This window comes from Manacus candei, unplaced genomic scaffold, assembly GCF_025592945.1.
Source record: "Manacus candei isolate 608988 ecotype Guabito, Panama unplaced genomic scaffold, ASM2559294v1 h1tg000046l, whole genome shotgun sequence".
Lineage (NCBI taxonomy): Eukaryota > Metazoa > Chordata > Aves > Passeriformes > Pipridae > Manacus > Manacus candei.
Genome location: NW_026138094.1, coordinates 17,006,775 through 17,034,193, shown reverse-complemented (window position 1 = coordinate 17,034,193; position 27,419 = coordinate 17,006,775). Strand labels below are relative to the sequence as shown.

Sequence of the window (27,419 nt, the reverse complement as noted above, 5' to 3'; positions counted from 1 at the left end):
TAAAAAAATTATAATCAGGAGAGGAGCCTAAAAAAATTAAAATCAGGAGAGGAGCCTAAAAAAATTATAATCAGGAGAAGAGCCTAAAAAAATTAAAATCAGGACAGGAGCCTACAAAAATTAAAATCAGGAGAGGAGCCTACAAAAATTAAAATCAGGACAGGAGCCTACAAAAACTAGAATCATGAGAGGAGCCTAAAAAAATTAATATCAGGAGAGGAAACTAAAAAAACTAAAATCAGGAGAGGAGCATAAAAAAACAAAAATCAGGAGAGGAGCCAAAAAAAATTGAAATCAGGAGAGGAGCCTAAAAGAATTAATATCAGGAGAGGAGCCTAAAAAAATTAAAACCAGCAGAGGAGCCTAAAAAAATTAAAAGCAGGAGAGGAGCCTAAGAGAATAAAAATCAGGAGAGGAGCCTAAAAATCTAAAAATCAGGAGAGCAGCCAAAAAAAAATTAAAACCAGCAGAGGAGCCTAAAAAAATAAAAATCAGGACAGGAGCCCAAAAAAATTTTAAATCAGGAGAGGAGCCTAAAAAAATAAAAATCAGGACAGGAGCCCAAAAAAATTTTAAATCAGGATAGGAGCCTAAAAATATTAAAATCAGGAGAAGAGCCTAAGAGAATAAAAATCAAGACAGCAGCCTAAAAAAAATTAAAATCAGGAGAGGAGCCTAAAAAAATTAAAATCAGGAGAGGAGTCTAAAAAAATTAAAATCAGGAGAGGAGCCTTAAAAAATTATAATCAGGAGAGAAGCCTGAAAAAACTAAATTCAGGAGAGGAGCCTAAAAATCTGAAAATCAGGAGAGGAGCCTAAAAATCTTAAAATCAGGAGACGAGCCTAAAATTCTAAAAATCAGGAGAGGAGCCTAAAAAAATTAAAATCAGGAGAGGAGCCAAAAAAATTTTAAATCAGGAAATGAGCCTAAAAATCTTAAAATCAGGAGAAGAGCCTAAGAGAATAAAAATCAGGAGAGCAGCCTAAAAAAATTGAAATTAGGAGAGGAGCCTAAAAATCTAAAAATCAGGAGAGGAGCCAAAAAAAATTAAAACCAGCAGAGGAGCCTAAAAAAATAAAAATCAGGACAGGAGCCCAAAAAAATTTTAAATCAGGAAAGGAGCCTAAAAATATTAAAATCAGGAGAAGAGCCAAAGAGAATAAAAATCAAGAGAGCAGCCTAAAAAAGTTAAAATCAGGAGAGGAGCCTAAAAAAACAAAAATCAGGACAGGAGCTCAAAAAAATTTTAAATCAGGAAAGGAGCCCAAAAATATTAAAATCAGGAGAAGAGCCTAAGAGAATAAAAATCAAGAGAGCAGCCAAAAAAAATTAAAATCAGGAGAGGAGACTAAAAAAATTAAAATCAGGAGAGGAGTCCAAAAAAATTAAAACCAGGAGAGGAGCCAAAAATATTTAAAATCAGACGAGAAGCCCAAAAACGTTAAAATCAGGAGAGGAGCCTAAAAAAATTAAAATCAGGAGGGGAGCCTAAGAGAATAAAAATCAGGAGAGGAGCCTAAAAATCTAAAAATCAGGAGAGGAGCCTAAAAAAATTAAAATCAGGAGAGAAGCCAAATATCTAAAAATCAGGAGAGGAGCCTAAAAAAATTAAAATCAGGACAGGAGCCTAAAAAAATTAAAATCAGGAGAAGAGCCTAAAAATCTAAAAATCAGGAGAGGGGCCTAATAAAATAAAATCAGGAGAGGAGCCTTAAAAAAATTAAAATCAGGAGAGGAGCCTTAAAAAATTATAATCAGGAGAGCAGCCTGAAAAAACTAAAATCAGGAGAGGAGCCTAAAAATCTGAAAATCAGGAGAGGAGCCTAAAAATGTTAAAATCAGGAGAGGAATCTAAAAAAATTAAAATCAGGAGAGGAGCCAAAAAAATTTTAAATCAGGAAATGAGCCTAAAAATCTTAAAATCAGGAGAAGAGCCTAAGAGAATAAAAATAAGGAGAGCAGCCTAAAAAAATTAAAAACAGGACAGGAGCCTAAAAAAATTAAAATCAGGAGAAGAGCCTAAAAAAATTAAAATCAGGACAGGAGCCTACAAAAACTAGAATCATGAGAGGAGCCTAAAAAAATTAATATCAGGAGAGGAAACTAAAAAAAACTAAAATAAGGAGAGCAGCCTAAAAAAACAAAAATCAGGAGAGGAGCCTGAAAAAATTGAAATAAGGAGAGGAGCCTAAAAATCTAAAAATCAGGAGAGGAGCCAAAAAAAATAAAAAACAGGACAGGAGCCAAAAAAAATTTTAAATCAGGAAAGGATCATAAAATATTAAAATCAGGAGAAGAGCCTAAGAGAATAAAAATCAAGAGAGCAGCCTAAAAAAATTAAAATCAGGAGAGGAGTGTAAAAAAATTAAAACCAGGACAGGAGCTCAAAAAAATTTTAAATCAGGAAAGGATCCTAAAAATATTAAAATCAGGAGAAGAGCCTAAGAGAATAAAAATCAAGAGAGTAGCCAAAAAAAATTCAAATCAGGAGAGGAGACTAAACAAATTAAAATCAGGAGAGGAGACTAAAAAATTAAAATCAGGAGGGAAGCCTAAGAAGATAAAAATCAGGAGAGGAGACTAAAAATCTAAAAATCAGGAGACGAGCCTAAAAAATTAATATCAGGAGAGGAGCCTAAAAAAATTTAAATCAGGAGAGAAGCCAAATATCTAAAAATCAGGAGAGGAGCCTAAAAAAATTAAAATCAGGAGAGGAGCTTAAAAAAATTAAAATCAGGAGAGGAGCCTAAAAAAAATTAAAATCAGGACAGGAGCCTACAAAAATTAAAATCAGGACAGGAGCCTACAAAAACTAGAATCATGGTAGGAGCCTAAAAAAATTAATATCAGGAGAGGAGCCTAAAAAAATTAAAACCAGCAGAGGAGCCTAAAAAAATTAAAAGCAGGAGAGAAGCCTAAGAGACGAAAAATCAGGAGAGGAGACTAAAAATCCAAAAATCAGGAGAGAAGCCTAAAAAAAACAAAAATCAGGAGAGGAGCCTAAAAAAATTGAAATCAGGAGAGGAGCCTAAAAATCTAAAAATCAGGAGAGGAGCCAAAAAAAATTAAAACCAGCAGAGGAGCCTAAAAAAATTAAAATCAGGACAGGAGCCCATAAAAATTTTAAATCAGGAAAGGAGCCTAAAAATATTAAAATCAGGAGAAGAGCCTAAGAGAATAAAAATCAAGAGAGCAGCCTAAAAAAATTAAAATCAGGAGAGGAGCCTAAAATAATCAAAATCAGACGAGGAGCCCAAAAAAATTAAAATCAGGAGAGGAGCCTAAAAAAATTAAAATCAGGAGAGGACACTATACAAATTAAAATCAGGAGAAGAGTCTAAAAAAATTAAAATCAGGAGAGGAGCCTTAAAAAATTATAATCAGGAGAGGAGCCTGAAAAAACTAAAATCAGGACAGGAGCCTACAAAAACTAGAATCATGAGAGGAGCCTAAAAATCTTAAAATTAGGAGATGAGCCTAAAAATCTTAAAATCAGGAGACGAGCCTAATATCCTAAAAATCAGGAGAGGAGCCTAAAAAAATTAGAATCAGGACAGGAGCCTACAAAAATTAAATTCAGGACAGGAGCCTACAAAAACTAGAATCATGAGAGGAGCCTAAAAAAATTAATATCAGGAGAGGGGCCTAAAAAAATTAAAACCAGCAGAGGAGCCTAAAAAAATTAAAAGCAGGAGAGGAGATTAAGAGAATAAAAATCAGGAGAGGAGACTAAAAACCTAAAAATCAGGAGAGGAGCCTAAAAAAATTAATATCAGGAGAGGAACCTAAAAAATCTAAAATCAGGAGAGGAGCCTAAGAAAATAAAAATCAGGAGAGGAGACTAAAAACCTTAAAATCAGGAGAGCAGCCTAAAAAAATTAAAATCAGGAGAGGAGCCTGAAAAAATTAAAATGAGGAGAGGAGCCTGAAAAAATTAAAATGAGGAGAGGAGCCTGAAAACAGTAAAATCAGGACAGGCGACTAATACAATAAAAATCAGGAGAGGAGCCTGAAAAAATTAAAATCAGGAGAGGAGCCTGAAAAAATTACAATCAGGAGAGACCCAGAACTCACCCAAGTCTCCCCAGAAAACTACCAGAAACTGATTTAAATCTCACCAATAATGACCCAGAGCTCACCCAAATCTCCCTAAAAAATGACCAGAAACTGATTCAAATCTCCCCAAAAAATGACACAAAAATTGATCCAATTCACCCCTAAAATTGATCCAGAACTGACACAAAACTGGCCCAAATCACCTCAAAAACTAACTCCAAATTGGCCCCAAACCTGACCTAAAAATGCAAAAACCCCCCCCCAAAACTGACCCAAAATGATACAAAATCAGCCCCAAATATGACCAGAAACTGACCCCAAAACCCCAAAACACTGATACCAAGACTCACCCAAATCTCCCCAAAAAATAACCCAAAAGTCAGCCCAATCACCCCAAAAAATGACCAGAAATTGACCCAAAATTACCGCAAAAATAGACCCAAAACTCACCCAAATCACCCCAAAAAGCGACCAGAAAGTCAGCCAAATCACCCCATAAAATGACCCAGAACTCACCCAAATCTCCCCCAAAAATCACCCACAAGTCAGCCAAATCACCCCATAAAATTACCAGAAACTGACCCAAATCACCCCCCAAAATGACCCAGAACTCACCCAAATCTCCCCAAAGAATGACCAGAAACTTAGCAAAAAAAACCCCAATAAATGACCCAAAACTGACCCAAATCTCCCCTAAAAAATGATCCGTCACCCAAATCTCCCCAAAAAATGACCAGAAACTGACCCAAATCTCCCCCAAAAATGACCAGAAACTCACAAATAATAACCCCCAAAAATGATCAGAAACTGACACAAATCTCCCCAACAAATGACCCAAACTTTATTTCTTTTCTTAGCAACAAATCCCTTCCTTTGCTCCCCTCTGGCCCTGCCCACACGGCCCCAGTTCAGCTCTCAGTGAGTTCTTGCTTCTGGGCAGCGACTCCTCTGCCTCTTGCTGGGGCGGCAGCAGCTCCTGTGCCGGCAGGGAGAGGGACCCCGAGCCGGGAGAGGGACCCCGAGCCGGGAGAGGGACCCCAGAGCCATTATAGGGACCCCAGAGCCACGAGAGGGACCCCAGAGTCCCTACAGAGACCCCAGAGCCCCTACAGGGACCCCAGAGCCATTATAGGGACCCCAGAGCCATCATAGGGACCCCAGAGCCCTCCAGAGCCCCTTGCTGGGTCACAGCAGCTCTTCTCCCGCCCAAACCCACCTTTCTGGCTGCAGCTGCTTTTCTTCTCTGGCTCCCCCTTCCTTCCCCAGGGAGCTTTGCCTTGTTCTTTGGCCAGGCTCCAGCTGCAGCTCAAGGGCAAAGCTGCAACTACAATTCCCCCTTCGGGTTTTTCACCTGAAAAACAAAGGCTTGGGCCAAACTCTGACCAGTCACTCGCTGAACACGAGACATCAAACAGGGCACACAGAATAAAATGCATCGAATTCTAAATCATGTTACAATGACTGTCCACCCCAATCCAGCACTGACATTAAAAACCTTCAAGCAATCAAAAAGGCCTCCAAACATCCCTTAGATAGAGAAAAGCACACCAGGAACAATGCAAAAAGAAAAATTCCAAACAATGCTCAATTAAATAACCATGGACTGATATAAAACATGTTTAGTTAACTTAAACCACTTCTTCCCATTATTCCCCATCAGAAATTACCCTTATTTAAGTTCTCCTTTTAACACTTCATTAAAACTGACTTATTAGGAAATGGTTTGAACCAAACTTCATAACTTGATGACTCCAGGGTTTGTGCTCCTTGACTTTGGCCTGAAGGGGTTTGGAACACAGGCTTTGTTCTGGAGAGCTTTTCCCCAATCTACAAACCCTTCTGCAAATGGGACTCCCTTCCCTCAGGGTTCGGTGGCCTCTGGTTTTCCTGAAGGCTGGGGGGGATCTGGGAGCCAAATCCCAAGGGATCCAGCCCAGCTCTGCACACACACACACACACATTTCCAGCTGGTCACAGTCTCACGGGGGCCACCACCACTCAGCACATTTGCACACAAACAGCCCTCTGAGTTCCTGGCACTGGGTCTGATGGACTAAGAAATGATCAGTCTGGTGGTTTGCCCTCAGAGGAGTAAGATCCAATGATGCATTTCTATTTTCATGACAATATAACCTGGAAAACACAAACATATTTCTGCTTCATGTGCAATTTAAAATTCAAAGACACAGAAACATTCCTAGAGTTCAAGTCCCCAGGTTTGGTTCCAAATGTCACTCGGTCCCCCTGGGACAAGAACAGTGGCACACATGGACTCAACAGCCCTGCACAAGCCCAGGAGTGGGGGGGAAATATCCTTGAGAGCACTGCTGCATTTCAAAAAGAAGTCAGTCACATCAACTCTGTAACAAATAAAAAAGAGAAGCCAAAATAAATAACTGTAGACAGGGTATTAAGTACCTTGAGAATACCAATAAGAAAAAACTAAGAATAAAGGCATCTATTTGAAGTACAAAGAGTTTGGGAGACACCATTTGTTTGCCACGAAGCCTTTATTTTGTTGGCTCTTCTATAGTTAGAACCCAAACCTTACCCTCCCACAAAAAGCAGAAAACCTCTTCAGAGAGTTAGGAGATGGAGTCAGTTTGGATTAATGGGAAGAACATCTCTGGAGACAAAATAAAGCAGAGAAAATAACCCCATCCTCAACAACAGAGCTGCCTCCCCACTGCCTGCCCCTGGACACTTGCTCTGGGGGTGACAGAGCCTGAAGTCTCCTGCCTAGTCCTGGGCAATACTTCCTGGGGACCACAGCACCACTGAGTTCCTAAAAATATCACAGGTTGGGCAGGTGCTTGGATTTTGTCTGGATTAACTCCCCTTCTTCCTTTCCAGGTGCTGCCCTACTCATTGTAATGGTGCTTGTACTCCCTGAGCCATTCCCTCCCCCATCCAACCATCCCTTGTGCCCTCTCTGACAAGGACAGTGGGTCCAGGTGTTCTGCCACGCTCCCAGGGCACAGGGGGGGACTGTGGAGCCACCCTCGAGGGGGGAAACGTGCCCTGCCTGCCCTGCCCAGGGAAAGGGAACTGCCCCAGTGCTCCCCAGCACAAGGCACCCTTGAAAATATCCACTGCAATGGGACACTCAGGGACAGCAACAAGCACTGCACGAGGCTGCTCTGGCACAGGGCCAATTTTAGCCTCAGCTTTTCTCTGGACCACTTCACTTTGTTTGCCACCTCATCCTGCAGTCAGAACTTGCTGTCCTTGCAACCTTTCAGGGTGACCAAAAATGAGAGAGGCCTCTGCTCCAGCACCCACAAGGGCCTGATCCATCTGACAGGATCCATTTTTCCAGGGAATTCAAAGCTCCACCTGAGGACCAGGGTCTTTTCTCACCCATCCCTGTGCTGCAGCTTGGCCTCCATCTCACTGTGCTTTCAGTTCCCTCCCTGGTTGAACACTGGCAGCCCTGGCCCTGGGCGGAGCTCGGCATCCTGATCCCATCCCTCCTGGCCCCCGGAACCGCTGACTCAGCAATGGGGGGCCCTCCATTGCCAAGGGCACGGGCCCGGCGGGGCTCACGGGGGGAGCAGGAGGGCGAAGGCTCCAGCCCTGCTGCTACAACCTTCCACCACTACAGCCAACAGAGGAGCCTCTCCAGCCCTGCCTCCCAAGGCATCCTCAACAAACCCAGCCCAGCTCCACAGGACAAACTGCTCCCTGTCTGCCCAGGCCAGTCTAATCCCAGAGGCTCCCAGGGTCATGCAAAACAACTGCCCGGGAGATCAGAGACCCCAGTCCATCTCTTCCTAGCAGAGGTTTGGGTTAGTTTGGCAAACAGACCAACTGAGGAATTCCCCAATGTTTTCCCAGTTTGACCCCTGTCACACCAATCACCTTAACACTGCCAGTCCTTCATTCTCCCTCTCTTGGGTTAAGGACTGAGCAAGTTGGACCTGTGTCTGAGCAGGACATGTGCAAACCAAATGCTGGGGACTGGAACACACACCTGGCACTCCTGCAGCTCTCACAGTCACATTCCAGAGAAAACAGCCAATTGCACCCTCACTGCTCATTTCTTAATCCCAATCCCACACTTCTTTGGCACTTGGAGCACCACTTTTAGAACCCAATTACAGCCCATTAGAGAGCTCCCTGTCTAGCAGGGACAGGGACCCCTGGGATACTCTCAGCAATGCCTGAATCCATGGCAGGGACCTTGCTTTGAGCTCCCCAGGGCCGGGCACCCCGAGGATCTCCCCGAATAATCCTTTCGGTGCGCGCTGGAGTCCTCGGGGTGCCCCAACCCGGGGGGCACCAACAGCACTGTCCCTCCAGGGGCCAATTTGGTCCTAAACTGCAGGGGGATCTTGCCTGTGTCCCAGACTGGTCCGGAGATCTGAGGCCCTTCCCGAGAAAATCTCGGTGCCGGCGTGAAGGGCCAGAGATCCCTTGGAGCCACGGGAGAGCAGGCACAGAGTCCCTCCTGGGGGGCAATTTGCCTGCCTGAAAACAGCTCTTCAAAGGAGCCTCTAAGACTCAGCTGGTGACTTTTAGAAGCCAGGCATTCCTTGCTTACAACACCCTGCCATGATCCCAGCCCCACGGGGGTCCTGGCAATCCGCTCCCAAAGGGCACACGGAGGGGTCTCCACTGCAGCTGATGGGAGGGGTCAGCATTACAGGAGGGCTCATTTTCCTTCCCTGCATTCCTGTTCCACATTCAGGACATTTCCCAACACTTATCACCATACACAACTACCCTTAGAAGGTTTCCAAGGGGCTTCACCGAGGGCCTTCCCAGGTCTGCTCTGTCTGGAGCCCTCCAAGTCCTCAGTGCCTGCCTGAGGAACCTCAACACAACTCACCTGCTTACACAGCAACTTGGTGCTGCTTGCCTGCTGCCTCACTTCCCTTCTTCCTTCTTTCTTCACCTCCCTTGCTTGGTCCCTTTCAATCCCTGGGCTCAGCTCTGTGCACTTTCCAGGCTCCATCCCACTGCAAAAAGGATTAGCCCTTGTTACATCTCAACACTCAGAGAGCATTCCCCCTTTTTTCTTAACACTGGGCCATCAGGCCAGGGTCTCATTATTTAAAGCACAGTTTGACTCCTCAGTGACAACAACAGCTACAGCCCTGAATCCTAACACAGGCTGAGACACAAACACGGATGGGAACTCTTAAGGATCCACTTTGTCCTGCTCACCAATCAAAAGGAGCTTTCTGAACTCAAGAATAACAGACCCCAGGTCCTTTTACTGCAACTTTACCTGCTATAAATGTGACCCACAAGACCTGCAAAGGCCCTTCCCACTTCACCTGCAGGGCTGGCAGTGCCACCACTGGACACGGCCCCAGTGGCTGGGCAGGAACGGAGGGGCTGGGGCGTCCAATCCATCGGCCCAGGCGGCACCAGGAGTTCCTGCAGTTCCTGAGGGGAGAGCCTCAAGCCAACAAAGGATTAGGAAGAATATTTTAAACTTCAATGTGTCTATCTCCTGGAATATGGGGACTTTGATAAGTCCTACTGGTGCAACAAGGACACACTCAAGGCTATCTATTAAAAGGATCTACCAGCACTCAAAAGCTATCACTGTCCTTCTGTCAGGGGGAACGCAGCAAACTCTCTTTGCCAGGAGCCTCCAGGAGGACTTCCAGCTTTTGGGGCTCCCTTTTAACCATTTTTCCCATAACTGGAGCTGGGACTATCACCTGCCCTACAGGGGGAACAGCCCACAAAGTTCACCATCAGGGATGCCATTAACTGAAAGTCCCTTCTCAGGGGGGTCACTGCACACCTTGGCCTTTGTTTGCCCTCCCCACCAAAGATGCTTCCAACAGTTCTGACACATCTGGCAGACCCAGAGCTCTCCTCAGGGAATGCTTCAGCTGCTTAAAGGCTGCCCTTGCACCATCTATTCAAAAAGTCGCCATAACAGTCTTACCACACATCCCGAGGGAGCAATGCAGAGTCCAGCCTGTCCCACCATTCCCAGCAAGGCAGTTCATGGGCTGTCTGGGGCTCAGGGAGGAGTCACGGGGCTTCTCTTCTTCCTGCCTGCTTGCCCCATTTTCTCCTGCAAAAGCAAAGCTTTCTTGGCTTTCCTTGCTCAAGGAGATGCAAAGGCCATCTTTTAAATCCAATACTGGAAACTCCTCCAGGTTGTCATTCAAGGTGCTTCTCTCAGGTCCTGCACTAATCAATCATCTTGTCCACTGGTTTTCTTGGCAGGTTCTTGCATTCACGTCCTACAAGCAAACCAGGAGGAGCCAATTTAGCTGTTCCTGCAACCAATCCAGTCTGGCATTCTGATTTTAAAGGATACTGGGTTGGCCTTACCCATAGAGATCCCACATCAGGGGTAATACCTACAGGTTCTGCCCTCTTCCACTCTCCTGCAGCTCCACTGGCCCACACCACAGGAACAACTGCAGCTGCCACTTCAGTCAGGGCCTTGCTGCTGACAGGAGTTATTCCCTGCACAACAAGAGCTGCTGCTTGGACACATTTAGTTTCAGCAATTACAGTGTCAAGAGCCCCAGTTTTCAATTCCATTTCTGCCTCAACTTTTCCAGCCCATCACTTCCTAGCAGAGGTTTGGGTGAGTTTGGCAAAAACACAAACTGAGGAATTCCCCAATGTTTTCCCAGTTTGACCCCTGTCACACCAATCACCTTAACACTGCCAGTCCATAATTCTCATTCTGCTGTGTTCAGGACTGAGGAAATTGTACTTGTGTCTGAGCAGGACATGTGCAAACCAAATGCTGGGGACTGGAACACACACCTGGCACTCCTGCAGCTCTCACAGTCACATTCCAGAGAAAACAGCCAATTGCACCCTCACTGCTCATTTCTTAATCCCAATCCCACACTTCTTTGGCACTTGGAGCACCACTTTTAGAACCCAATTACAGCCCATTAGAGAGCTCCCTGTCTAGCAGGGACAGGGACCCCTGGGATACTCTCAGCAATGCCTGAATCCATGGCAGGGACCTTGCTTTGAGCTCCCCAGGGCCGGGCACCCCGAGGATCTCCCCGAATAATCCTTTCGGTGCGCGCTGGAGTCCTCGGGGGGCACCAACCCGGGGGGCACCAACAGCACTGTCCCTCCAGGGGCCAATTTGGTCCTAAACTGCAGGGGGATCTTGCCTGTGTCCCAGACTGGTCCGGGGATCTGAGGCCCTTCCCGAGAAAATCTCGGTGCCGGCGTGAAGGGCCAGAGATCCCTTGGAGCCACGGGAGAGCAGGCACAGAGTCCCTCCTGGGGGGCAATTTGCCTGCCTGAAAACAGCTCTTCAAAGGAGCCTCTAAGACTCAGCTGGTGACTTTTAGAAGCCAGGCATTCCTATACACTGTGAGATATTTTAAGGCTTATCTGACTGAAAAGCATAAAGCTTTTATCATGGACACCTGACCTCCCACAGACAGCTCCTTTCCCCTTTCAGTACAAAATTATTTTCATGGAATCACTCAATAGGAAGTGCCCAGGAACCCCAGACTGTGCTTTCCAGAACAGAAAATAAACAGAAGAACGGAGTTTTGCACAAGTGTAACATACTCCAGAACAGACCTGACTTTAGTTTTACCCTTTGTGTTCAAATATTCCATAGAAAAGCTCCAGCAGGAGAGCTGGTACATTCCCAAGAGTATCCTGGAAGTCCCTTTCACGAGGGCTGGAGGAAAATCGCAGTTGTATGAGTCCCTTGTGCCTGCAGATGCCTGGGGATCCTCTCCATCCACCTCGTGCTCTCCCAACAGCAGAAAGGGTGCTGAGACAGGAGGAAGGAAACCTTTAGCATAAAGCTGGGGAGGAATATAAAGCTTCCTTTCCTGGGGAGCTTTGCGAAGTCTGCAACGAGAAAGGGAAAATTTGCATCTCCTTTGGTACACGTGTCAACAGAGACTGAGACTTTTTGCCTTTTTCAGACAACCGTGCCCCTTTTGGCTCCCTGGCAGCTCCAATGGCACCAGAACCCCCTTCCTGCACACCCATGGCTGTCACACACAGGCACCCACACACCTTTGCTCCAGCCCACACGTGGCCAACATCTCCTCACCCTAGACATCCCAAGGTCAGTAGTTTTGCTAGAGAGCACAGCAACCCCCCTGTCCTCGCAAACTGCCTCCCTGCAAAAAAGGAATCGTTTTCCTGGACATTTCTCCCACAGTCAAGGTCTTTTCAAACTGCTGTCGTGCCACCAAACCTGCTCAGGGTCCCTCCCAGCTTCTGCCTGTCCTTGCATTTAAAGGCATAGGCACATTCTATCTTCCAACAGCAAACCCAGCTCCTCACGGGCAGTAGAAGCCCTGCTCTTACCTGGACAGACTGCCGGGCTCGGCACAGCTGTGGCTCATGGAGCAGCTTCCCAAGGCCGTTCTCTCTCCCAGCAGGAAGCACAACTCGCCTCCACACCAGGGGAAACCACGAGCGAGGCTGCAAATGGACACAGAACGAGCAAAAAGCATTAACGCAGCACCAAAAAACCAAGTTAAAGCAGTCTTTGCCTCATAACCCTGCACGGGGAAAGGGTTTGGGATCCCAAAGCAAACCCTCAGACACCCAGAGAGCACAGGACCCACAGCCATGCCACGGCTCCCCCCGGGGGCACCCGGCAGGTAAGGGGCTTACCCGGGCCCCGCCGCCCAGCACAAGGCGCCCCTAAACGCCCCCGGCTGCCCCGGTGCACAAACCCAGCGGCCAAGGCGCTCTCCCCTCCGCAGCCCGGGCAGCAGCGGGGCCGCACCCTCAGCCCCCACGCACAACCGCCCCCACCTGCCCCGCCGGCCCTTTATACCGCGGGCCGGCAGCGCTGCCCAATCAGCACTCGAGTGCCTCCGCCCAATCCCAGCCCGCCTGGCCCTGCGGCCCCGCCCCGCCCGCTCAGCCCGGCCCCGGCCCTCGGCGCGGCCCCGGCCCCCGTTCCCTCCGCGCGGCTCCCGCCGCAGCCCCGGCGGGCTGAAAGCCCAGAGCCAACGGGAACTCCAGCCAGCTGCAGGCAGATGTTACTCTGTCCCAGTTTGCCAGGGGTGGGCACGAAGGGGCCCTTCCCCGTTCGGAAGTGGAAGTTGTCCCCTGTGCACAGCCCGCTCTGATCCTCGGCCTCGTGGGAGCCAATTCCCTTGTCCCAGCCCACTTCCTGCAGAGAAGAAAGGGAAAGATTGCACAGAAGGGAGACATTCTTCCCTGGGAGGGTGGGGAGGTGGCCTGGCACAGAGAAGTTGTGGCTGCCCTATCCCTGCAAGTGGCCAAGGCCAGGCTGGATGTCTATTAGAAGGTGTCCCTGCCTGGGGCAGGGGGTGGAAGGAGATGATCCCTGAGATCCTTTCCAACCCAAACCACTCCAGGATCCCAGGATGATTCCATGCTCTCTCTCTGCATTTCTTTGGCATCATTTCCTCTCAAAAACAACATCTGCGATTTAGTTGATTGCTAAAGCCATCATTTTAAAATCATCTCAGGAATCCAAAGGGACTGGAAAACACTTCATTAAAACTGACTTATTAGGAAATGGTTTGAACCAAGAGAATTAAAATCAGGACAAGAGCCTTAAAAAAATTAAATTTAGGAGAAGAGCCTTAAAAAAATTAAAATCAGGACAAGAGCCTTCAAAAAATTAAAATCAGGACAAGAGCCTTCAAAAAATTAAAATGAGGACAAGAGCCCAAGAGAATTAAAATCAGGAGAAATTCACGTTATTCCCCCCACACACACCCCGGGACAGACGGGAGGCCGCGAGTCCCGCCCTGCCGCCGGAACCGGCCCTTAACTCGAGCAGGGAGCGCTGCACCGGCACGAGAGCCACTGCGCATGCGTCGCCGGTCCCTCTCCTGCCTGCCCTTACTTACCACGTGATCGCCGGCGTCTTGCCAACGACTGCGCATGCGCCCCCCCCCCTCCCCCCCCCCCGCCGCCCGACCGCCCGGCTTCGCTTTCTTACTGCGGCTCCCCCTCCACTTTTCCGGCTCCCTGGGGTTCCCTCACCCACATTTCGGGGTCCCCTTCTCACATTTTAGGGGTGATGACCCCGCAATTTACGGTTCGGGGGGGGGGAGGAGAGGAAACAGGGTGCCCAAGAAGGGGTTTCTTTTTTTTTTTTTCTCTCTTTTATTTCATTTTCATTTTATTTCCTTTTTAGTTTTTTTGCCTTTTTTTTTAAATTTTCTTTTTTATATTTCCTTCTTTACTTCGTTTATTTTTTATTCTCTTTATTTTTCATTTTCTCTCCCAGTGCTCCCCAGTAACACCCAGTGCTCCCCAACAACCCTCAGTAACACCCAGTGCTCCCCAGTACACCCCAGTAACACCCAGTGCTCCTCAACAACCCCCAGTAACACCCAGTGCTCCCCAAAAATTGACCCAAAACCGACCCAAATCACCCCAAAAGCTGACCCAAAACTGACCCCAAAACCTGACCCCAATCATCCCAAAAGCTGACCCAAAACTGACCCCAATCATCCCAAAAGCTGACCCAAATCACCCCAAACAATGACCCCAAACTGACCCCAAAAACTGACCCAAATCATCCCCAAAACTGACCCAAAACTCTGCATTTCTTTGGCATCATTTCCTCTCAAAAACAACATCTGCGATTTAGTTGATTGCTAAAGCCATCATTTTAAAATCATCTCAGGAATCCAAAGGGACTGGAAAACACACAGAAATCATTCCTGCACCCACCAAAGCATTAGGAATTGGAACCCGATTCCCTCATCTCTCTCCTTGTTCTTCTTGGCTGGAAAACCTGATGATCCCCACTGGCTGTTTTTAGGCTGCTTTTCTTCCACAGCTCCTTTCCTCCCGGCTGAAACCTCCTGGCATCTTCAGGGCTTATCTGGAGGGAAGCCCCTCTGAAGTATTTCCTCTCGTGGCAATTCTGTGGGATGAAGAAGTAAAAAAAGCACATCAAGAGCTCCTTCTACCCCCTTCCCTCGCAAACACCCTCCCAGTTTGGCCTTGGCAGCTCCATCCCCCCGGCAGCCGACGCTTCGGCTCCGCTGGGAAAGGGACAGCAAGTGCAGAAGCAAGTTCAGGTCTGGGCAGGGGCTCCCTGGGGAACGGCACTTCAGTGCTTTAGTCCGTGGCCTTTCCTGCTGCCCTCCCTCCTGGAGGCAGAGGATGACCCGTCCCTTGTTTCTCCCACGCTGGCAGACCCAGGTCCTGCTCCTTTGGCCCCACTTTTCTTGGCAGACCCGGCATCATTTCCCAGGGTCCCCAGGAAACTTCTGCACTTGACCCACTGCTAAGTGCAGAGCACAGGGCGAGGGAAGGCCAAATTTCTCGGCACCCACCCCCTGGAATTTCCCTCCTCCTCCGCACGCTCCCGTTCCCGCTGTCTCTGCAGGTGCCCGCACGAGTCCTCCTTCTCCCAGCACCTCAGAGAATGTCCTTTTCACCCAGGTCCTGCTTACCGTCGTCCAACAAAACACGCTGACAACATTTTTCACGATGCCAGTGGAGAGCTATTAGAGCACACTGCACAGGGAAGCTGAGCCTGCCCCATCCCTGCAAGTGTTCCAGGCCAGGCTGGACGGGACTCGCAGCAACCGGGGACAGTGGAAGGTGTCCCTGCCCACGCAAGACAGGCTGGCCTTTGAAGGTCCCCTTCAAACCAAATCGCTCTGGGATTCCCCTCCAAAATCACTCCCAAAGAGACACAGCAACCAAAGCAGAGGGACTGCACTCCCAGCTTTTCTTACCTGCAGGCACACACAGCACAGCACGTTGGACATAAAAGCCACAGGGTTAGTCCTGCCAGAGGCGTCCGGCACACCCACGGCGACCGAAGGGAAAGAGGCAGCCTGGGAACACGGAGTAAAAGACACCTTAATTAGGACTACACTGAGCCATAGCCAGGGCATTCCCACAGACAGCTTCACCGTCCAGTCCCACAAAAAGCACTGACCTCCCAGGGCCTCAGTTAGGATGGCTCCTGACGCTGACACCTCCGTTTGCCCCGGGGGGTCAAGAATAACATGCCTGGGAAGAAGTCACCCCCAACAACAAAAAGGGAAAATTAGTGAAGCACGGGGTCCTCTTCTGACTAGATTGCCACCAGCATTCCAGAGCAGATGACACGACTGTTCTGTTACAGACGAGAAAAGCCTGTTCTCCCAAACAAACAGCGAGGAGATTTATGGGCACGCCTGAAAATTTCCTGTGAGGAACTTTTTGTAACTAAGGAGCAGGTGCTGTCTTGAGTTGAAGGCATCAATTTGACAGACACTTAGGACAGCAAACTCTTCAGCAGAGCAATTAACTGCAGCCTATTTGAACAGCAGGGGAGAGAAAACGACAGTCGAAGGGAAGACAAGAAAAGCAGAACTGGAATCAGCAGACTTTTCTTCCATCTCTCCCGAGGAAGTCTAGTTTGTCTGTTCTAATAATTCTATGCCCTTTTCTACATGAAACTTAGAGCAAGGCTGAAAAAACAACTAGAAAACACGGAGAGAAGCTTTTTAGAATTTCACGTGATTTTCCCAAACCGATGCCAGAAAAGCAGAACTCGGTAGAATGTACTCACCTCGAGGCCTTTGTTCTTTTCTTCCATAAGCTTCGTCACCTGATTGAAAAAGCAGAGTAGACTCGGTATTTAGGCTCCCAACAGGAAAACTTCCCCTTCATTTCCTAAAAGAAACTACATTAATCTGCACAGCTGCAGGCGCGTCTCCAGCTGTTAAAGCCTTTCAGCTTTTCGGAGGGTGAGAATGCCCTGCTAAGGAAGGCTGAAAACTGCTCGGAGCCTGCACAGGTCCAAGAGCCCCTTGATTTTGTCTGTGTTCCAGTCCCGGGCTAAAGAAAGGGCAGAAGAAGCGCAGTTGTTCCTTGCCTCTTCCCTAAGAGGTTCGGCCAGGTGCTGGGCCAGCCCGGGCACTCCGGGGGAAGGCCGGCAGTGCCCAAGCAGCGCCGCTTTGCCAGGGGCGTCGCTTGCAAGAGCGCCGCCGAGCGCCGGGCCCTGCCTCACAGTCGCCGCCTGGCGGACACGGCCGGGAGCGGCACTGCAGCCGCGCGCCTCCCCCCCCCCTCCCCTCCTTGGCGAGACCCGCGGCGCCTTTGGCCGCGCCCAGCTTACCCCGGGGTCGATCTCCGTCGAATCTGCCGCCGTGGGTCGCTTCCGGGGGGGGAAGGCGGCGGTGCAGCCCCGATAGCATCTCCAGGGCACGGCGGGAGCGAGCGGGGCAGAAGCGGGGGCAGGGGCGGGAGCGGGAGCGGAGCGGGGCGAGAGGGCGGCGCGACGTGCGCGCCATGCGGTCCTCGCGCGCCGCGGCCCCGAGACGGGGGCTGCCGGCGCCGGTGCCTGCCGCCGCCCACGAACCTGCCGCCCGCGCCCGGCGCCGCCGAGCGCCCCGCCCTGTCCCCGCAGCGGGAAGCAGCGCGGCGAGACGGCGCTGCGGGCGCGGGGTGGGGGTCCGGGTCGCGGCGGAAGCCTCTCGCCGCCATCTTTAGTGTGGTCGTTCCGGTCCTGGCGGCGCCATCTTTACTGTGGGCTTGGCGAACTTCCGGGCCGGGGCCGCCATCTTTAGTGTGGTCGTTCCGGTCCTGGCGGCGCCATCTTTACTATGGGCTTGGCGGACTTCCGGGCCGGGGCCTTGGAGGACTTCCGGTCGCTCACTTTTTCCGGTGACCGAGTTTACCCAAATTAGCGTCCCTCCTCGCTAATTTCTGCGCTTTCACCCCAAGAAATCTTCACGTTATTCCCCCCCCGCACACCCCGGGACAGACGGGAGACCGCGAGTCCCGCCCTGCCGCCGGAACCGGCCCTTAACTCGAGCAGGGAGCGCTGCACCGGCACGAGAGCCACTGCGCATGCGTCGCCGGTCCCTCTCCTGCCTGCCCTTACTTACCACGTGATCGCCGGCGTCTTGCCAACGACTGCGCATGCGCCGTTCAAAATTTTTTCAATGCAGTTCCTGTTTTCCGTCAGCAGGTGGCAGTATTTCATCTCAAATATATGTGCAATTCCTTTTCTCTGTCACCAGGGGGCACTGTTGCTATGCGATTTTTTACTTATGGCATTTTTTTTTTGTTTTATAACCGTATTTGTTCGTGTAGTTCTTTTGGGAAATCGGATAATTGGCTTGTAATTGCTGGTGGTTTGAAAATTTACTTGTGTAATTAGGCTCTTCTCCTGGTTTTAATTCTCTAGGCTCTTCTCCTAAGAGAATTAAAATCAGGAGAAGAGCCTAAAAAAAAAATGAAAATCAGGGGAAGAGCCTAAAAAAAATGAAAATCAGGAGAAGAGTCTAAAAATATAAAAATCAGGAGGAGAGCCCAAGAGAATTAAAATCAGGAGAAGAACCTAAGAGAATTAAAATCAAGAGAAGAGCCTAAAAAAATTACAATCAGGAGAAGAGCCTAAAAAAATTAAAAACAGGAGAGGAGCCTGAAAAAATTAAAATCAGGACACGGGACTAATACAATAAAAATCAGGAGAGGAGCCTAAAAAAATTAAAATCAGGAGAGGAGCCTGAAAAAATTAAAATCAGGAGAGGGGACTAAAAAAATTAAAATCACAAGGGGAGCCTGAAAAAATAAAAACCTGGAGAGGATCCTGAAAAAAATAAAATCAGGAGAGGAGCCTGAAAAAAATAAAATCAGGATAGGGGACTAATACAATAAAAATCAGGAGAGGAGCCTGAAAAAAATTAAAATCCGGAGAGGAGCCTGAAAATCTTAAAATGAGGAGAGGAGACGAAAAAAATTAAAATCAGGAGAGGAGCCTGAAGGAATTACAATCAGGAGAGACCCAGAACTCACCCAAGTCTCCCCAAAAAACTACCAGAAACTGATTCAAATCTCCCCAAAAATGACCCAGAACTCACCCAAATCTCCCCAAAAAGTGACACAAAAACTGATCCAATTCACTCCAAAAACTGATCCAGAACTGACACAAAACTGGCCCAAATCACCTCAAAAACTAACTCCAAATTGGCCCAAAACCTGACCTAAAAATGCAAAACCCCCCCCCAAACTGACCCAAAATGATACAAAATCAGCCCCAAATATGACCAGAAACTGACCCCAAAATCCCAAAACACTGATACCAAGACTCACCCAAATCTCCCCAAAAAAATGACCCAAAAGTCAGCCCAATCACCCCAAAAAATGATCAGAAACCGACCCAAAATTACCACAAAAATAAACCCAAAACTCACCCAAATCATCCCAAAAAATGACCAGAAACTGACCCAAATCTCCCCCAAAAATGACCAGAAACTCACTAAAAATAACCCCCAAAAATGATCAGAAACTGACACAAATCTCCCCAACAAATGACCCAAACTTTATTTCTTTTCTTAGCAACAAATCCCTTCCTTTGCTCCCCTCTGGCCCTGCCCACACAGCCCCAGTTCAGCTCTCAGTGAGTTCTTGCTTCTGGGCAGCGACTCCTCTGCCTCTTGCTGGGGCGGCAGCAGCTCCTGTGCCGGCAGGGAGAGGGACCCCGAGCCGGGAGAGGGACCCCGAGCCAGGAGAGGGACCCCAGAGCCATTACAGGGACCCCAGAGCCATTACAGGGACCCCAGAGCCATTATAGAGACCCCAGAGCCCCTACAGAGACCCCAGAGCCCCTAGAGAGACCCCAGAGCCATTATAGGGACCCCAGAGCCATTATAGGGACCCCAGAGCCATTATAGAGACCCCAGAGCCCCTACAGAGACCCCAGAGCCATTATAGGAACCCCAGAGCCCTCCAGAGCCCCTATAGAGACCCCAGAGCCCCTATAGAGACCCCAGAGCTCCCATAGAGACCCCAGAGCCATTATAGGAACCCCAGAGCCCCTATAGAGACCCCAGAGCCCTCCAGAGCCCCTTGCTGGGTCACAGCCCCTCTTCTCCCGTCCAAACCCACCTTTCTGGCTGCAGCTGCTTTTCTTCTCTGGCTCCCCCTTCCTTCCCCAGGGAGCTTTGCCTTGTTCTTTGGCCAGGCTCCAGCTGCAGCTCAAGGGCAAAGCTGCAACTACAATTCCCCCTTCGGGTTTTTCACCTGAAAAACAAAGGCTTGGGCCAAACTCTGACCAGTCACTCGCTGAACACGAGACATCAAACAGGGCACACAGAATAAAATGCATCGAACTCTAAATCATGTTACAATGACTGTCCACCCCAATCCAGCACTGACATTAAAAACCTTCAAGCAATCAAAAAGACCTCCAAACATCCCTTAGATAGAGAAAAGCACACCAGGAACGAATGCAAAAAGAAAAATTCCAAACAATGCTCAATTAAATAACCATGGACTGATATAAAACATGTTTAGGGAACTTAAACCACTTCTTCCCATTATTCTCCATCAGAAATTACCCTTATTTAAGTTCTCCTTTTAACACTTCATTAAAACTGACTTATTAGGAAATGGTTTGAACCAAACTTCATAACTTGATGACTCCAGGGTTTGTGCTCCTTGACTTTGGCCTGAAGGGGTTTGGAACACAGGCTTTGTTCTGGAGAGCTTTTCCCCAATCTACAAACCCTTCTGCAAATGGGACTCCCTTCCCTCAGGGTTCGGTGGCCTCTGGTTTTCCTGAAGGCTGGGGGGGATCTGGGAGCCAAATCCCAAGGGATCCAGCCCAGCTCTGCACACACACACACACACATTTCCAGCTGGTCACAGTCTCACGGGGGCCACCACCACTCAGCACATTTGCACACAAACACCCCTCTGAGTTCCTGGCACTGGGTCTGATGGACTAAGAAATGATCAGTCTGGTGGTTTGCCCTCAGAGGAGTAAGATCCAATGATGCATTTCTATTTTCATGACAATATAACCTGGAAAACACAAACATATTTCTGCTTCATGTGCAATTTAAAATTCAAAGACACAGAAACATTCCTAGAGTTCAAGTCCCCAGGTTTGGTTCCAAATGTCACTCGGTCCCCCTGGGACAAGAACAGTGGCACACATGGACTCAACAGCCCTGCACAAGCCCAGGAGTGGGGGGGAAATATCCTTGAGAGCACTGCTGCATTTCAAAAAGAAGTCAGTCACATCAACTCTGTAACAACAATAAAAAAGAGAAGCCAAAATAAATAACTGTAGACAGGGTATTAAGTACCTTGAGAATACCAATAAGAAAAAACTAAGAATAAAGGTATCTATTTGAAGTACAAAGAGTTTGGGAGACACCATTTGTTTGCCACAAAGCCTTTATTTTGTTGGCTCTTCTATAGTTAGAACCCAAACCTTACCCTCCCACAAAAAGCAGAAAACCTCTTCAGAGAGTTAGGAGATGGAGTCAGTTTGGATTAACGGGAAGAATATCTCTGGAGACAAAATAAAGCAGAGAAAATAACCCCATCCTCAACAACAGAGCTGCCTCCCCACTGCCTGCCCCTGGACACTTGCTCTGGGGGTGACAGAGCCTGAAGTCTCCTGCCTAGTCCTGGGCAATACTTCCTGGGGACCACAGCACCACTGAGTTCCTAAAAATATCACAGCTTGGGCAGGTGCTTGGATTTTGTCTGGATTAACTCCCCCCTTCCTTTCCATGGGCTGCCCTACTCATTGTAATGGTGCTTGTACTCCCTGAGCCATTCCCTCCCCCATCCAACCATCCCTTGTGCCCTCTCTGACAAGGACAGTGGGTCCAGGTGTTCTGCCACGCTCCCAGGGCACAGGGGGGGACTGTGGAGCCACCCTCGAGGGGGGAAACGTGCCCTGCCTGCCCTGCCCAGGGAAAGGGAACTGCCCCAGTGCTCCCCAGCACAAGGCACCCTTGGAAATATCCACTGCAATGGGACACTCAGGGACAGCAACAAGCACTGCACGAGGCTGCTCTGGCACAGGACCAATTTTAGCCTCAGCTTTTCTCTGGACCACTTCACTTTGTTTGCCACCTCATCCTGCAGTCAGAACTTGCTGTCCTTGCAACCTTTCAGGGTGACCATAAATGAGAGAGGCCTCTGCTCCAGCACCCACAAGGGCCTGATCCATCTGACAGGATCCATTTTTCCAGGGAATTCAAAGCTCCACCTGAGGACCAGGGTCTTTTCTCACCCATCCCTGTGCTGCAGCTTGGCCTCCATCTCCCTGTGCTTTCAGTTCCCTGCATGGTTGAACACTGGCAGCCCTGGCCCTGGGCGGAGCTCGGCATCCTGATCCCATCCCTCCTGGCCCCCGGAACCGCTGACTCAGCAATGGGGGCCCTCCATTGCCAAGGGCACGGGCCCGGCAGGGCTCACGGGGGGAGCAGGAGGGCGAAGGCTCCAGCCCTGCTGCTACAACCTTCCACCACTACAGCCAACAGAGGAGCCTCTCCAGCCCTGCCTCCCAAGGCATCCTCAACAAACCCAGCCCAGCTCCACAGGACAAACTGCTCCCTGTCTGCCCAGGCCAGTCTAATCCCAGAGGCTCCCAGGTCATGCAGGACAACGGCCCAGGAGATCAGAGACTCCAGTCCATCTCTTCCTAGCACAGGTTTGGGTTAGTTTGGCAAAGAGAGAGACTCAGGAATTCCCCAGTGTTTTCCCAGTTTGACCCCTGTCACACCAATCACCTTAACACTGCCAGTCCTTCATTCTCCCTCTCTTGGGTTAAGGACTGAGCAAGTTGGACCTGTGTCTGAGCAGGACATGTGCAAACCAAATGCTGGGGACTGGAACACACACCTGGCACTCCTGCAGCTCTCACAGTCACATTCCAGAGAAAACAGCCAATTGCACCCTCACTGCTCATTTCTTAATCCCAATCCCACACTTCTTTGGCACTTGGAGCACCACTTTTAGAACCCAATTACAGCCCATTAGAGAGCTCCATGTCTAGCAGGGACAGGGACCCCTGGGATACTCTCAGCAATGCCTGAATCCATGGCAGGGACCTTGCTTTGAGCTCCCCAGGGTCGGGCACCCCGAGGATCTCCCCGAATAATCCTTTCGGTGCGCGCTGGAGTCCTCGGGGTGCCCCAACCCGGGGGGCACCAACAGCACTGTCCCTCCAGGGGCCAATTTGGTCCCAAAATGCAGGGGGATCTTGCCTGTGTCCCAGACTGGTCCGGGGATCTGAGGCCCTTCCCGAGAAAATCTCGGTGCCGGCGTGAAGGGCCAGAGATCTCTTGGAGCCACGGGAGAGCAGGCACAGAGTCCCTCCTGGGCGGGGGGCAATTTGCCTGCCTGAACTCAGCTCTTCAAAGGAGCCTCTAAGACTCAGCTGGTGACTTTTAGAAGCCAGGCATTCCTTGCTTACAACACCCTGCCATGATCCCAGCCCTCCAGGTGCCCTGGCAATCCGCTCCCAAAGGGCACACGGAGGGGTCTCCACTGCAGCTGATGGGAGGGGTCAGCATTACAGGAGGGCTCATTTTCCTTCCCTGCATTCCTGTTGCACATTCAGGACACTCCCAACACCTGTTCCCATCTACACAAACCCTTATAAGGTCTCTGAGGGGCTCCATCGGGGGTCTCTGGTGGTCACCTGTGCCTGCAGCCCCCAAAGTTCTCAGTGACCACCTTATCAACTTCAAGACAACTCACCTGGTTGTAGAGGAGCCTGATGCTGCTTGGCTGCTGCCTCAGTTCCCCTCTTCATTCTTTCTTGACTTTGCTTGCTTAGTCCCTTTAAGTTCCTTGGCTCAGCTCCATGCACTTTCTAGGGAACATCCCACTGCAAAAACTCCCAGTTCTTGGTACATCTCCTAACTCAGATATCAGGGAGTGAGGCAGAAATCAACTCATCCAGGGCACTGCCTCCAAATATTGGGACAAAAACACCATAACATTCCACGGCCTCCCTTGGCAAATCAACCCCAAACTGCTCAGACACAAACAACACCCTGCACACTACAACAATCTGGCACTGCTGGTTCAACCCGGCCAAGTCAGTTGGGAAATGACACAAGGTCAACTTCCTTCCAAGTTTCAGTTATGACACAAAAATCAGGGAGATCACAGACTCCCCCACAGAGTTTTACTCTGAGGAGAGAAGGAAACCAAAGCCATCCCCAGGGCTGCAATAGCTCAGGCTCCCCAAAAGGCCCAGGGGCTTCAGGTTTCCGAGGGGCTTCACCGACGGCCTTCCGAGGTCTGCTCTGTCTAGAGCCCTCCAAGTCCTCAGTGCCTGCCTGAGGAACCTCAACACAACTCACCTGCTTACACAGCAACTTGGTGCTGCTTGCCTGCTGCCTCACTTCCCTTCTTCCTTCTTTCTTCACCTCCCTTGCTTGGTCCCTTTCAATCCCTGGGCTCAGCTCTGTGCACTTTCCAGGCTCCATCCCACTGCAAAAAGGATTAGCCCTTGTTACATCTCAACACTCAGAGAGCATTCCACCTTTTGCCTTGACACTGGGCCATCAGGCCAGGGTCTCATTATTTAAAGCATAGTTTGACTCCTCAGTGACAACAACTGACAGCGCTGCTGGGGCCGGGGAAGGGCGGGTGGGAGAATAAAAATCAGGAGAGGAGACTAAAAATCTAAAAATCAGGAGACGAGCCTAAAAGAATTACAATCAGAAGAGGAGCCTAAAAATATTAAAAACAGGAAAAGAGCCTGAAAAAATTAAAATCAGAAGAGGAGCCTGAAAAAATTAAAATCAGGACAGGGGACTAATACAATAAAAATCAGGAGAGGAGCTTAAAAAAATTAAAAACAGGAGGGGAGCCTGAAAAAATTAAAATCAGGAGGGGAGCCTGAAAAAGTTAAAATCAGGAGGGGAGCCTGTAAAAATTAAAATCAGGAGAGACCCAGAACTCACCCAAGTCTCCCCAAAAAACTACCAGAAACTGATTCAAATCTCCCCAAAAATGACCCAGAACTCACCCAAATCTCCCCAAAAAATGACCAGAAACTGATTCAAATCTCCCCAAAAAAGACACAAAAACTGATCCAATTCACCCCAAAAATTGATCCAGAACTGACACAAAACTGGCCCAAATCACCTCAAAAACTAACTCCAAATTGGCCCAAAACCTGACCTAAAAATGCAAACCCCCCCCCCCAAAACTGACCCAAAATGATACAAAATCAGCCCCAGATATGACCAGAAACTGACCCCAAAACCCCAAAACACTGACACCAAGACTCACCCAAATCTCCCCAAAAAATGACCCAAGTCAGCCCAATCACCCCCAAAAATGATCAGAAACTGACACAAATCTCCCCAAAAAATGACCCAAACTTTATTTCTTTTCTTAGCAACAAATCCCTTCCTTTGCTCCCCTCTGGCCCTGCCCACACGGCCCCAGTTCAGCTCTCAGTGAGTTCTTGCTTCTGGGCAGCGACTCCTCTGCCTCTTGCTGGGGCGGCAGCAGCTCCTGTGCCGGCAGGGAGAGGGACCCCGAGCCAGGAGAGGGACCCCGAGCCAGGAGAGGGACCCCGAGCCACGAGAGGGACCCCGAGCCACGAGAGGGACCCCGAGCCACGAGAGGGACCCCAGAGCCCCTATAGAGACCCCAGAGCCATTACAGGGACCCCAGAGCCATTATAGAGACCCCAGAGCCATTATAGGGACCCCAGAGCCATTATAGGGACCCCAGAGCCATTATAGGGACCCCAGAGCCATTATAGAGACCCCAGAGCCCCTACAGAGACCCCAGAGCCCCTATAGAGACCCCAGAGCCCCTATAGAGACCCCAGAGCCCCTACAGGGACCCCAGAGCCCCTACAGGGACCCCAGAGCCCCTACAGGGACCCCAGAGCCACTATAGAGACCCCAGAGCCATTACAGGGACCCCAGAGCCATTACAGGGACCCCAGAGCCCCTATAGAGACCCCAGAGCCCCTATAGAGACCCCAGAGCCCTCCAGAGCCCCTTGCTGGGTCACAGCCCCTCTTCTCCCGTCCAAACCCACCTTTCTGGCTGCAGCTGCTTTTCTTCTCTGGCTCCCCCTTCCTTCCCCAGGGAGCTTTGCCTTGTTCTTTGGCCAGGCTCCAGCTGCAGCTCAAGGGCAAAGCTGCAACTACAATTCCCCCTTCGGGTTTTTCACCTGAAAAACAAAGGCTTGGGCCAAACTCTGACCAGTCACTCGCTGAACACGAGACATCAAACAGGGCACACAGAATAAAATGCATCGAACTCTAAATCATGTTACAATGACTGTCCACCCCAATCCAGCACTGACATTAAAAACCTTCAACCAACCAAAATGACCTCCAAACATCCCTTAGATAGAGAAAAGCACACCAGGAACAATGCAAAAAGAAAAATTCCAAACAATGCTCAATTAAATAACCATGGACTGATATAAAACATGTTTAGGGAACTTAAACCACTTCTTCCCATTATTCTCCATCAGAAATTACCCTTATTTAAGTTCTCCTTTTAACACTTCATTAAAACTGACTTATTAGGAAATGGTTTGAACCAAGAGAATTAAAATCAGGACAAGAGCCTTAAAAAAATTAAATTTAGGAGAAGAGCCTTAAAAAAATTAAAATCAGGACAAGAGCCTTCAAAAAATTAAAATCAGGACAAGAGCCTTAAAAAAATTAAAATGAGGACAAGAGCCCAAGAGAATTAAAATCAGGAGAAATTCACGTTATTCCCCCCACACACACCCCGGGACAGACGGGAGGCCGCGAGTCCCGCCCTGCCGCCGGAACCGGCCCTTAACTCGAGCAGGGAGCGCTGCACCGGCACGAGAGCCACTGCGCATGCGTCGCCGGTCCCTCTCCTGCCTGCCCTTACTTACCACGTGATCGCCGGCGTCTTGCCAACGACTGCGCATGCGCCCCCCCCTCCCCGCCGCCCGACCGCCCGGCTTCGCTTTCTTACTGCGGCTCCCCCTCCACTTTTCCGGCTCCCTGGGGTTCCCTCACCCACATTTCGGGGTCCCCTTCTCACATTTTAGGGGTGATGACCCCGCAATTTACGGTTCGGGGGGGGGGAGGAGAGGAAACGGGGTGCCCAAGAAGGGGTTTCTTTTTTTTTTTTTTCTCTCTTTTATTTCATTTTCATTTTATTTCCTTTTTAGTTTTTTTGCCTTTTTTTTTAAATTTTCTTTTTTATATTTCCTTCTTTACTTCGTTTATTTTTTATTCTCTTTATTTTTCATTTTCTCTCCCAGTGCTCCCCAGTAACACCCAGTGCTCCCCAACAACCCTCAGTAACACCCAGTGCTCCCCAGTACACCCCAGTAACACCCAGTGCTCCTCAACAACCCCCAGTAACACCCAGTGCTCCCCAAAAATTGACCCAAAACCGACCCAAATCACCCCAAAAGCTGACCCAAAACTGACCCCAAAACCTGACCCCAATCATCCCAAAAGCTGACCCAAAACTGACCCCAATCATCCCAAAAGCTGACCCAAATCACCCCAAACAATGACCCCAAACTGACCCCAAAAACTGACCCAAATCATCCCCAAAACTGACCCAAAACTCTGCATTTCTTTGGCATCATTTCCTCTCAAAAACAACATCTGCGATTTAGTTGATTGCTAAAGCCATCATTTTAAAATCATCTCAGG

The 27,419-nt window shown here is 49.2% G+C and overlaps 1 protein-coding gene and 1 long non-coding RNA gene across 6 annotated transcripts; both read right to left on the bottom strand.

Annotated features, from left to right (window-relative positions):
• Window positions 1-5,143: 5,143 nt before the first annotated feature.
• Window positions 5,144-26,679, bottom strand: LOC127475224 (uncharacterized). Of its 3 annotated transcripts, none has more exons than XR_007906138.1 (4): window positions 25,802-26,679; window positions 24,100-24,229; window positions 20,170-23,618; window positions 5,144-5,572 (listed from the first exon to the last, which is right to left on the bottom strand). It is a non-coding gene; the product is annotated as an uncharacterized LOC127475224 (long non-coding RNA). The 3 variants fall into 3 exon arrangements; XR_007906137.1 differs by lacking the exon at window positions 5,144-5,572 and adding an exon at window positions 17,098-17,632 and having other exon boundaries at window positions 19,871-23,618; XR_007906136.1 differs by lacking the exon at window positions 5,144-5,572 and having other exon boundaries at window positions 19,816-23,618.
• Window positions 5,721-12,773, bottom strand: LOC127475216 (uncharacterized). 3 transcript variants are annotated; one of them, XM_051796770.1, is made up of 6 exons: window positions 12,341-12,773; window positions 11,610-11,872; window positions 9,966-10,097; window positions 9,340-9,451; window positions 8,889-9,018; window positions 5,721-6,417 (listed from the first exon to the last, which is right to left on the bottom strand). In XM_051796770.1, exons 1-6 carry the CDS (start codon window positions 12,607-12,609, stop codon window positions 6,412-6,414), a joined length of 912 nt encoding a protein of 303 aa, XP_051652730.1. In that variant the 5' UTR covers window positions 12,610-12,773; the 3' UTR covers window positions 5,721-6,411. The 3 variants fall into 3 exon arrangements, 1 of the variants encoding a protein (XP_051652730.1); XR_007906134.1 differs by lacking the exon at window positions 5,721-6,417 and having other exon boundaries at window positions 8,895-9,018; window positions 9,340-9,464; XR_007906133.1 differs by lacking the exon at window positions 5,721-6,417 and having other exon boundaries at window positions 8,895-9,464.
• Window positions 26,680-27,419: the final 740 nt, after the last annotated feature.

Coding starts and splice junctions, on each gene's coding strand:
- LOC127475216 (XM_051796770.1), bottom strand. CDS start 12,609: ATGGCTGTGGGTCCTGTGCTCTCTGGGTGTCTGAGGGTTTGCTTTGGG. Junction 10,098..11,609: donor GGAATATTTGAACACAAAGG/GTAAAACTAAAG, acceptor TTGCTTTTGCAG/GAGAAAATGGGGCAAGCAGG. Junction 9,452..9,965: donor TTGCTCCCTCGGGATGTGTG/GTAAGACTGTTA, acceptor CTCTCCCCTCAG/GAACTGCAGGAACTCCTGGT.